General features: G+C 41.4%; 1 protein-coding gene across 1 annotated transcript in view; it reads left to right on the top strand.

Moving 5' to 3' along the window:
* Positions 1-12,696, top strand: part of EXOC4 (exocyst complex component 4) — a 685,438-nt gene that overhangs the window by 410,792 nt on the left and 261,950 nt on the right. The window contains exon 11 of the mRNA XM_073580982.1: positions 7,826-8,045. Within this exon, the coding sequence (XP_073437083.1) occupies positions 7,826-8,045 (220 nt within the window). The remainder of the gene's footprint in view (positions 1-7,825; positions 8,046-12,696) is intronic.

Here is a 12,696-nt window from a genome sequence, read left to right as displayed (position 1 = left end):
ACAGATACCCCATAACAGTGCGTCATCCACAGATACCCCATAACAGTGTGTCTCCACACATCTCCCATAACAGTGTGTCACCACAGATCCCCCATAACAGTGTGTCTCCACAGATCTCCCATAAAAGTGCGTCATCCACAGATACCCCCATAACAGTGTGTCTCCACACATCTCCCATAACAGTGCGTCACCACAGATCTCCCATAACAGTGCGTTATCCACAGATCCCCATAACAGTGCGTCACCACAGATACCCCATAACAGTATGTCTCCACACATCTCCCATAACAGTGCGTCACCACAGATCTCCCATAACAGTGTCTCCACAGATCTCCCATAACAGTGCGTCATCCACAGATCCCCATAACAGTGCGTCACCACAGATACCCCATAACTGTGTCTCCACACATCTCCCATAACAGTGCGTCACCACAGATCTCCCATAACAGTGTCTCCACAGATCTCCCATAATAGTGCGTCATCCACAGATCCCCATAACAGTGCGTCACCACAGATCCCCCATAACAGTGCGTCATCCACAGATCCCCATAACAGTGCGTCACCACAGATCTCCCATAACAGTGTGTCTCCACAGATCTCCCATAACAGTGCCTCACAGATCCCTCATAGGAGTGCATCACCACAGATCTCTCATAACAGTGCGTCCCAACACATCTCCCATAACAATGTTTTTCATTCATCATAGGTGTAGAAAAAGACATGGGCCACACATCTAAAATCTTAAGTTGATCTAATGACACTAGGCAAAATGAAACTAAACATGAGGTTCTTAGTTTAACATTCTGATTAGACTGTATGAAGCCGCTAGCACATGACGGCGAACTTCTTAGGCTGGGATCACACATGCGAGTTAAACGGCCGAGTCTCGCATGGTAATACCCGGCGCTGCCGCCGGGACTCAGGAGTGGGACGTGCAGCTCCATGTATTGCTATGCAGCCGCACGCCCTGCTCTTGAGTCCCCGCGCCAGCGCCGGGTATTACCATGCGAGACTCGGCCGTTTAACTCGCATGTGTGATCCGGCCTTAGTGAGCAAAAATAGGCGGAACCCCTTGCCTTGCAGCATGGGTACTGTAGGGCACCAGGTACCCATCTGCTCGTTGTCGTTGTGGTGGTCGGCACATTACTCCACAGCTTTATGGTTACAGTATTTAAAGCTATGGACACATTCACCGTCACTTGGCAGTAGGCTTTATATGTCTGATCATAATGTTACCGTAAACTAAAAACTTCTTGTTCAGATGAATACAGTACATTTTGCTTAACACCACTAGATCAACTTGTTACCGTATTTTTGGATGTGCGGCCCATGTCTTTTCTACAGCAAGAGTACCGTATTCATTCATGCTCTCAGTTGCCCCATAACTATGAATGACAGAGCTGACAGTTGTTTCAATACTGTATTTTGTTGCAAAAAAATACCGTACAGTTGGCTGCTGCATATTTCAAGCATGTCAAAGCAGAAAAGGCTTGCATACAAAATTCCCTTTAAACTGGAGGTTGTAAAATACGCTAAAGAGCATGGGAACAGAGCAGCGGAGAGACATTTTGGACCGCCTCCAACTGAAAAAATGATAAGAGAGTGGAGGAAGCAGGAGGATGAGCTGCAAAAAGCAGGAAAAAGCAGATCTGGTCTACGTAGGCGTGGTGCAAAGTGGCCAGAGTTAGACGTGGATCATACGCCACAGAAATAATGGCCTTTCGGTCTCAACAAAAATGATCCTATTCGAAGCCAAGCGGATTGCTGCTGAGAAAGGCATCAATGACTTCACTGGATCACCAGCATGGTGTTTCAGATTCATGAAGAGATGTGGCCTTGCTATGCGCACCAAAACTAGAATTGCCCAAAAAATGCCACAAGAATATGAAGCCAAGATTCTGTCATTCCACAAGTTTGTAATTGACAGCAGAAAGAAAAATGGTTATGAATTAGGCCAGATTGGGAATATGGATGAAGTCCCTCTAACCTTTGACGTGCCATCCAACAGGACTGTTGATGCAAAGGGTGCCAAAACCATCACGGTAAAAACTGCAGGACACGAAAAAAGCCACTACACAGTTGTGTTGTCCTGCTGTGCCGATGGCACGAAACTGCCACCAATGTTAATCTTTAAAAGAAAGAACATGCCCAAAGAAGCTATCCCACGAGGAGTTGTTGTGCACGTTCACGAGAAAGGATGGATGGACGAGAACGGAATGAGATTGTGGGTTGACAAAGTGTGGTCGAAACGTCCTGGAGGGCTTCTGAAAAAAACATCCCTGTTAGTGCTAGACCAGTTCAGAGCACATATTAGTGAAAACACAAAAAAAGTGTTTAAAGAAGTGAAGACCCATCTCGCGGTAATTTCAGGGGGGCTTACCAGCCAGCTGCAACCTCTCAATGTTTCTATAAACAAGCCGTTTAAAGTCTACATGCGAGAAGAGTGGAATAAATGGATGGCTGCTGGCAATCATGACCTGACACCAACTGGACGCATGAAGAGGCCCACTATCACTCAAGTTTGTGAGTGGGTGAAAACATCATGGCAATCAGTGAAGGATGAAACGGTTATACGTTCATTCAAAAAATGTGGGATTAGCAATGCCTTAGATGGCACCGAAGATGGTGCGCTATATGAGGACAGTGAAGAAAGTGAAACCAATGATTGTGAGGACCTGAGCTTCCTAGACTCTGACAGCAGTGATGAGGAATTCCTGGGATTCTCTGACTAGAAGATTGTGCTGTCTGACAATTAACGTTTCTCCCCAATTGCCAGAACATGGTTTTTGCTGTTACTTACAGTACCATGGGACTGTTCTTACATGTTACCCACAATGCTGCTGTTGACTGCTGTTGAGTCTACTATGTTAAAATAATATTTTGTTATTTAATTAAAGGTTTTTGCACATTATGTGACTCAAAATATTTTTTTTCTTATTTTCCTCCTCTAAAACCTAGGTGCGTCTTATAATCAGGTGCGTCTTATAAAGCGAAAAATACGGTGTGTATATATATATATATATATATATATATATATATATATATATAGTGTGTGTGTATATATATATATAACACTATGTAATAAACTATGTAAGTGGCAAAAAACAGTTTTCAACAGAAACATACTAAATAACATTTGTGCAGTCTTTGAATTTGTTCTAAGAAATAGAATTGCCTCCATCAGATCCTTCTTCATAGATGACCTAAAATCTGACCTAATAATTTTAAGGCCAGAGAACAACCTCTCTACACTAACTTGGGTTGGAGGCAAAGCCGTAACCACATGCAATTTCCAAGTATAAAGGAATTGCCTCATGCACAGTCAGTTTTGATGAACGGTTGAATTTTTCTTTTTCTTTGAGAGCAAGTGAAACATTTTGCTGAAATATGGTCAATCTGCTTGCTATAGGAGACAGAGTGAAATCTTTTTCCTTGCAGCAATGCTTTGCCTGCTCCATATCATCCAAACACTTGTCAAAGTCAAACTCCTCATCTGATGAGGATGAAGATATGGCAGCAGTAGCACTGTCAGGACCCAAGTCCTCTTGCGCCTGGCAGTCCTCCTGTAGGCCACTCATCCTAACTTCTACCTCAGTCAGAGCTTCTTTTCCTTTAGTAAGCTGTTGATCATCAAGCAATATACGATGACTTGGGTCCACATAAACAGCTGCCAGAAAAATTTTATTTTCCAATAGCAGTGTCTCTCTCCGTTTCATTGAAGCAGAAATGCCATCTGCGATTAAATCTCCTCTTTGGGACAGTCAAAATAGCAAGTTCTACCACTCCCTTATGAAAATGCCAGGAGTTAAATCCTCAGCTTGTAATTTTTTAGTAACGGTAAATAGGTGATTAAGTAATTCCTTCAATTCAGCCACCTATGCCCATTGACCTTCATTTAGGGTTTCCTGAGGGTTCGTCATATCTATAAGAAACGGTTGTAGCCAGGATCAAAACTAGTGGGGGGGGCAGAACCTCATACTATTCCGCAGAATCTCATACTGAACACCTCAGCTGCTGCAGAACCTTATACTGCACACCCCTACACTTGAAAATAAAGCCTGCACCTTAAGATGTGAATGCAGTCTTATTATTCCAACTATCAATTGATGATGATGTGTTACTGAAGACGAGCAATGCCTGTCCTGGGCGTCCTTTTGGGCAGCTATGAGGTGTACCTGACTGGTGCTAAAAAAAAAAAAAAAAATGGTTAGTCTGTGTGCTACCCGGCTTTCATTCTTTTTGGTACAGATAAGATATGGATAGACAGATATGGATAAATGGATGTATAGATAGAGCAGATTTCTAATCTGCTTTTACTATTGAAAACATTATCTATGAGCTCAAAAACCTTTCAGGTGATGCGGTTTTTTAAAAAGCTGATCTGCTTTTGCAGCTGAAAAACGTATCCTCAAAAAAATGCAGGAATAACACTGTGTGTGAATGTAGCCTTAGATCAGGAATACAACAGTCATTTATAGGACATTTCATAACTTTCCCAAATTCCTATGAAAAAATATTCAGCACATTCTGCATTTAACTACTGTACCCAATTTATTATATATTTTAGGAGTCGGACCATTTTATGCCAACTCCACCAAAATGAGCTCCGACTCCACGACTCCGACTCCACAGCCCTGCGTGCAAGAGATTTCTGAAATCTCCCAGGTTTTGCTGGTACTCTAAAACCCAGCTGAAAATGCATAAAAAAGCAGCAAAAACGCCCAGTGTGAGCTTAGCCTAAGTGTTCGGTACGAACCCTGAACTTTAAATTGGGGTTCACTCATCTCTAATTGTGGGAACACAGCCTTAGGTTCACTATAATTACATTGCTGGATATGGTCGTAAAATGCAACTTAAAACTTGCCTTCCTGGTCGCAAATAGATGTTTAATTTCTGCCGAAATCCACTTTGATTCTTTACATTAATGAGGCAGCAAATGCGCCAGTGGTGCAGAGATCCCTCCACCCCCATGGGCTTATTTGATGTATGTTCAGTGCCTCTGGATAGAGGTAAATCATGCCAAGGGGAAATAATGTCGAGGAGCGATGCACTTGATGCATGTGAAGGCTCAATTACATGAAGATTCAAAGTTCATTTTCTAAACCATGGAGTAACCATTTGTGGACAAAGAGGTTTGTTTGAACCTGACTTTTACTACCATGTGATCTTATTAGTTTGGTGATCAAATGGGTTGTTAAGGTTTTAAAAAGTAGGTAATATGTATTAAAATAATAAAATGTCTTACCTATTCAACTCCCAATCCAGCAGTAATGACATCATGGTTATTTGTTACATGACCACCATAGCCCCTACCTTAGCGGTTTTGTGATGGACATAAAAGCATTACTGCTGAGGCCAATGATTGACTGCAGTGGTTGTCCAAAGATGTGTGTGATGTTGTCACTGCTGAAAGACTGGGAACACCAGAGCAGCTGTGCTTGGTTAGCAGAGCATTTAATTGATGGCCATTTTATCATTTTAACCCATTGCGTGCCTTAGCACATTATTAACTCCCTTTACTCAATGTGCAGAGCAGTTTTTGGAGGATGGCACTACATTTAGCATACTTTTGAGTCAAGTTTGTCTGTTCCTTTTTTTTTTTATGCCACAGCAGTTTCAGCTACATGGGGAAACAGAAGCCGCCAAAATCCCTTACTATATTCCTGGTCATGATTCGTCACGTGGCTATTGTAAGAAGCTAAACTTTCTGCATTCTCAAAACACTTCACCTCAAAAAATATACAGTATATCTTCTTCATGGCCGACCCAACTCTTCGGATTAGTATGGAAGTTTAATGTTAAAAGGATATTAAGTTTCTGAAAAAGGACTCCGTCATTTGCATATCTAAAATTTATGAAAGGCATATTCGAGCCGCAGCTGCCAGGATCAGTTTCTGGGGACACCAGGTACAGGTGCATTTATACATATGCAGTACGCCAGGGATATAAACACATCTATCACTGTTACATGAAGACTGGAAATGATTAGGAGTTAGGTTTGAGGTATTTTAAGTGATTAGATTTAGTTATTCCTAAATTATACTTCATATGAAATACTGGATATACCGTTCAAATTTCACCTCAAGCAGAATAGTATATACTACGTGGACAAAATCCACGTATTACTGCAGGAGCTTACTGTATATTGTTGTTGGATGCTTGGCAGACATGAATTGTCCAATTTATGCACTAAGAATCTTCATTTTAACCTATTTTCTAGAGCAGGAATGCAAATACAATTTCATATTTAATGTTTGCATGCTATAGGGCTACAAAGTGCAACTTCAATTTGTTAGTTATCTATGGTTGTGTCTACTCTTAGTTCCGCAGACATGGTACAGTACCATGTAACCCTATGGGTTTTCAAAACCGCTGTGCTGACACTGCGGTTTTTTCCGCGCGGTTTTGCTGCAGTTTTATTTCCGCAGCATGTCAATTGTTTCTGCGGATTCCGCTGCAGTTTCACACCTTTAACATAGTAGAGGTGTGAAACCGCAGGTCACTTTACCTGTGTTTCCATGGGAAAAAACCCGCAGGTGAATCTGCAGCGTGTGCACATAGCCTAAGTCTTTGATATATACAGCTCTGGCAAAAAATAAGAGACCACTGCAAAATTTTCAATTTGTCTGATTTTTCTCTTTATAGGTATTTTTTTGAGTAAAATGTAAATTGCTCTTTTATTCTATAAACTACTGACATGTCTTAGAATTTACAAGCACTAAGTTTTGTATTTATTTTCAGAAAATTAGAAATGGACAAAATAACAAAAAAATGCAGATCTCAAATAATGCTAAGAAAACAAGTTCATAATCGTTTAGAAACCACAATACTAATGTTTTAACTCAGGAAGAGTTCAGAAATCAATGTTTTGTCGAATAACCATGATTTTTAATCACAGCTTTCATGCGTCTTGGCATGCTTTCCACCAGTCTTTCACACTGCTTTTGGGTGACCTTATGCCACTCCTGGTACAAAAATGTAAGCAGTTCTTCTTTCTTTGATGGCTTTTGACTATCCATCTTCCTCTTGATTACATTCCAGAGGTTTTCAATGGGGTTCAGGTCTGGAGATTGGGCTGGCCATGACAGGGATTTGATGTGGTGGTCATTCATCCACACATTTTCCAGGATAACCTTGTAAGTGGCTTGATTCATATGTCCTTCGCAAAGAGTAACCTGCCCAATTCCAGCCTCGCTGAAGCATCCCCAGATCGTCACCGATCCTCCACCAAATTTCATAGTGGGTGCAAGACACTGGGACTTGTACGCCTTTCCAGGTCTCCTTATAACCATTAGACGACCAGGTGTTGGGCAAAGCTGAAAATTTGACTGATCAGAGAAGATTACCTTACTCCAGTCCTCTATGGTCCAATCCTTATGGTCTTTGTAAACTTCAGCCTGGCTCTCCTTTGCGCAGTAGCGTCTTATCAGATGCAGGTGTCACGGCCGGCACCTGCCTGCAGAAGGTTTTTTTTTCTTTACTTTAGTATGTGATTGTATTCATTATGTAAACTAGGGGGCAGGCCACTGAGGGATCTGTGACCTGTCAGCAGTCTGCATTATGAATACCTAATCAGATCACCACATGAAGACCCCCCACAGGCCACCCCGCAGCACGAGCATATCATTAACACAAAACTGAAAATAAAGATTAAATAACCACAAGACGGATTTCATCAACCAGGTATCATTGTAATCAGTATAATGGTGCCGGCCTGACACTGTCTGTAGGTTACTGTGCACAATCCTGCTGACAGTTTCCCTTTAGTGTATGCGCAATATATTAGTTGTAATGATCCATTTTTCCTTTTGCTTTATCCTTTCAGGTTTATTCAAGAGATTGAGCATGCCATTGGTTTTGGACCAACAAAACAATGTCCCTTACGAGAGTTTCTTACTATGTACATCAAGAACATCTTCCTAAATCAAGTGCTGGCAGAGATCAACAAAGAAATTGAAGGAGTCACCAAGGTGTCAGATCCTTTGAAGCTTTTGGCTAGCGCTGACACTATGAAAATTTTGGGTGTTCAGCGGCCACTGTTACAGGTATGTAAAGGTGCATCAATGGTTGCCAAAGTTAATTGCTAGTCCGTTCCTGTAGCGCCTTTTGTCAATCGTAGTCTAGTAACACTCTGCCTTTTTTCGGTGAGCCGGTGTGTCCTACTGCTTCGTGGCTGAGCCGGTGATGCTTGCAAGAATTTTCCACTTTATAATAACAGCACTTGTAATCAAAAAGCATAAAGAATGTCTGAGCTGTCAGAAAGGTGGTGTCACATGGAAGCGCTTTGATAAAAGTTACTAAGCCCTTAAAGGGATTTTCCCACTAACAAAGTTCATTTTAGTCAATAGATCATGATATGATCCAACCATGTTCCTGCACGGTCAGACATGGCCATTACACAGTACACAGCAGGTGCACATTTATAAGATTATCTCAGCACAGGAACATTTTATTTAAACGCATCCAAATGTGGAACTTATTATTATTCAAAGATCTATTGATTAAAATCAACTTCAAAATTAAATTTCTTTGTGGGAAAACCCCTTTAACCGCTTCCCGACCGCCCACAGTAGATAAACGTTGGCGCTTGCTGGGCTTTGTGCAGGGCCGACATTTATCTACTGTCGGCGGTTTTGTGCCCCCCCCCCCGGGACCCCCACATACCTTACAATGCGGGGATCCCAGTGCACAATGCATGCTGGGACCCCCGACGTCATCGAGACCTGATTGGTTCAGGTCCTGATGACGTCAGCGTCACAGCAGCCAATGGCAGCGATCGCTGGGAAAGCTGCTTGTTTCCCGGCGATCTCACTCATTGTAACACGGCTTCTCCTCTGATCTAACACTGACAGATGATCAGAGGTGAAGCAGCGTTACTGTGTGACTAGATCGCTGCCTGGCACAGCTGTGCCAGGCAGCGATCTTGTCACACAGTAACGCTGCTTCTCCTCTGATCATCTGTCATTGTGAAATCAGAGGAGAAGTCGCGTTATTATGTGCCAGGCAGCGATCTTGTCACATAGTAACGCTGCTTCACCTCTGATCATCTGTCAGTGTGAGATCAGAGGAGAAGTGGCGTTACTATGAGTCAGATCGCAGGGCAGCAATCTTGTCACAAAAATAAAAAAAAGTAAAGAAAAAAAAAAGCAGGTACACAGGTTAGGGTTAGGGCTAGGGTTAGGGTTAGGGCTAGGGCTGGGATTAAGGTTATGGGTGTGTTGGTGTTAGGTTTTTGGTTAGGGTTATGGTTAGGGCTGAGATTAGGGTTAGGGGTGGAATTAGAATTGGGGGTTTCCACTGTTTAGGTACATCAAGGGCTCTGTAAATGCAATATGACGCCCGCAGACCATTCCATCAAAGTCTGCATTCCAGAACGTCACTACTTCCCTTCCGAGCCCCACCGTGTGCCCAAACAGTAGTTTTCTCCCACATATGGGGTACCAGCGTACTCAGGACGAATTGGACAACAACTCTTAGGGTCCAATTTCTCCTGTTACCCTTGTGAAAATAAAAATTGGGGGCTAAAAGATCATTTTTGAGGAAAAAAAATGATTTTTTTATTTTCACGCCTCTACATTATAAACTTTACTGAAACACTTGGGGGTTCAAAGTGTTCACCACACATCTAGATAAGTTCCTTGGGGGGTCTAGTTTCCAAAATGGGGTCACTTGTGGGGGGTTTCCACTGTTTAGGTACATCAGGGGCTCTGCAAACACGACATGACACCCGCAGACCATTCCATCAAAGTCAGCAATTCAGAACGTCACTACTTCCCTTCCGAGCCCCACCGTGTGCCCAAACAGTAGTTTTCTCCCACATATGGGGTACTACCGTACTCAGGACAAATTGGACAACAACTCTTAGGGTCCAATTTCTCCTGTTACCCTTGTGAAAATAAAAATTGGGGGCTAAAAGATCATTTTTGTGGAAAAAAAATGATTTTTTTATTTTCACGCTTCTACATTATAAATTTTACTGAAACACTTGGGGGTTCAAAGTGCTCACCACACATCTAGATAAGTTCCTTGGGGGGTCTAGTTTCCAAAATGGGGTCACTTGTTGGGGATTTCCACTGTTTAGGTACATCAGGGCCTCTGCAAACGTAACATGACACCCGCAGACCATTCCATCAAAGTCTGCATTTCAGAACATCACTACTTCCCTTCCGAGCCCCACCGTGTGCCCAAACAGTAGTTTTCTCCCACATATAGGGTACCAACGTACTCAGGACAAATTGGACAACAACTTTTGGGGTCCAATTTCTCCTGTTACCCTTAGGAAAATAAAAATTGGAGGCTAAAAGATCATTTTTGTGGAAAAAAAATGATTTTTTTATTTTCACGGCTCTACATTATAAACTTTAGTGAAACACTTGGGGGTTCAAATTGCTCACCACACATCTAGATAAGTCCCTTGGGGGGTCTAATTTCCAAAATGGGGTCACTTGTGGGGGGTTTCCACTGTTTAGGTACATCAGGGGCTCTCCAAATGCGACATGGCATCCGATCTCAATTCCAGCCAATTCTGCATTGAAAAAGTCAAACGGCACTCCTTCCGTTCTGAGCTCTGCCGTGTGCTCAAACAGTGGTTTAGCCCCACATACGGGGTATTGGCGTATTCGGGAGAAATTGCACAAAAAATTTTGTGGTTCTTTTTCTCTTTTTACACTTGTGAAAATAAAAAAAAAATGGTTTTGAAGTAAAATGTTTGTGAAAAAAAGTTAAATGTTTATTTTTTCCTTCCATATTGCATTCATTCATTCATGTGAAGCACCTGAAGGGTTAATACATTTCTTGAATGTGGTTTTGAGTACATGGAGAGGTGCAGTTTTTAGAATGGTGTCACTTTTGGGTATTTTCTGTCATATTGACCCCCCAAACTCACTTCAAATGTGAGGTGGTCCCTAAAAAAAATGGTGTTGCAAATTTTGTTGTAAAAATGAGAAATCACTGGTCAACTTTTAACCCTTATAACTTCCTAAAAAAAAAATTATGTTTCCAAAATTGTGCAGATGTAAAGTAGACATGTGGGAAATGTTATTTATTAACTATTTTGTGCGATATCACTCTCTGATTTAAGGGCATAAAAATTAAAAGTTTGAAAATTGCAAAATTTTCGCCAAATTTTGATTTTTTTTTAACAAATAAGCGCAGATCATATCTAAAAAATGTTACCACCATCATGAAGTACAATATGTCATGAGAAAACAATGTCAGAATCAGTAGGATCCGTTGAAGCGTTCTAGAGTTATGACCTCATAAAGTGACACTGGTCAGAATTGAAAAAATTGGCCCGGTCACGAAGGCAAAAACAGGCTCGGGTGCGAAGGGGTTAAGTATAATTTGCACTGCTGGCTAGAAGAATATTTAGAATTGAGAGTCCTCAATGGTTTATTACCTTTAATGGCTAACTGAAAAGATGGTAACAATTTGCAAGCTTTCGAGACTACGCAGGTCTCTTCATCAGGCTGGACTAATACAAAATCTGAAGGATAACATATTTATACAAAAGACAGCACAGAAATAACCCAATAGCTAAGACAAGTAATGTGAAGTGGAATAATCATTATGTGGTAGTGATAAGCATAAATATTGGAACAGTTCATAGAAAGGCAGTGTGAAGGTTTTATTGCCCTCTGTCTGGTTCTGTGTTGTGATGACCCCAGAAGGTCTAAAGAGCAAATTCCTTAATTGATGTAAAAAGACATAAATCCATGGGACACATTCATTTCTGCACTGAATGTTTGGAAAGTGTTCAAAAATTTGTACTCTGAGATTCTTCTTTCTCTCTGAGACTTGAAGTTACCTTTTAATACAAGTAATTGAATGTCCATGATGCTATGGCCAGGGATACAAAAATGTTTTGCCACAGGTAGATCCATTATTTTTTCTCTTATTTTGTGATGATGAGAATTCTTCCTTGTTCTCAGTTTTTGCCCTGTCTCCCCCACATACAGACCCCCAGTTGGACATTTACTACAAATAATTAAGTACACCACATTAGATGTGATGCAGCTGAAAGTACCTGGGATCTTGTAGTCCTGATGTGAGTTGGGGATCTTTATCTTGTCCGTGGTCATTATAAATGGACAGGTTTTACATTTTTTCTGGTTACAAGTAAAGGTTTCTGCAGCTGTTGGAGAGGACAGGGAGCTTCTGACAATTATGCTTCTTAAATTTGGGGGCTGCTGAAAGCACAGCTGTGGGGGGTCTGAAAATATGGATTGTAATCGGGCATCTGCACATTCAGTGCAGGAATGAATGTGTCGCATGGATTTATGTCTTTTTACATCAATTAAGGAATTTGCTCTTTAGACCTTCTGGGGTCATCACAACTCAGAACCAGACAGAGTGCAATAAAGCCTTCACACTGCTTATCTAAAAATATTCAGAATTGAGAGTCCTCAGTGGTTGATACCTTTTAATGGCTAACTGAAAAGATGGTAACACATTGCAAGCTTTCGAGACTACTCAGGTCTCTTCATCAGGCATTGACTAATACAAAATCTGAAGAGTCACATATTTATGCACAATACAGCACAGAAAAAATGCAATAGATAAGACAAGTGACGTGAAGCAGAATTATGATTATGGGAGAGGGAGAAACATAAATATTGGACCATTACATAGATAAGGAGTCCGGATGTTTTATAGTCCTCTGATTGGGGTCTCCTAATGTGTTGTGATGCCTCCACA

This window comes from Dendrobates tinctorius, unplaced genomic scaffold (assembly GCF_039654945.1).
Source record: "Dendrobates tinctorius isolate UK_male_01 unplaced genomic scaffold, ASM3965494v1 ptg000066l, whole genome shotgun sequence".
Taxonomy (NCBI): domain Eukaryota; kingdom Metazoa; phylum Chordata; class Amphibia; order Anura; family Dendrobatidae; genus Dendrobates; species Dendrobates tinctorius.
The sequence above is the reverse complement of the archived record's forward strand: the minus strand, read 5'-3'. Positions and strand labels throughout refer to the sequence as shown.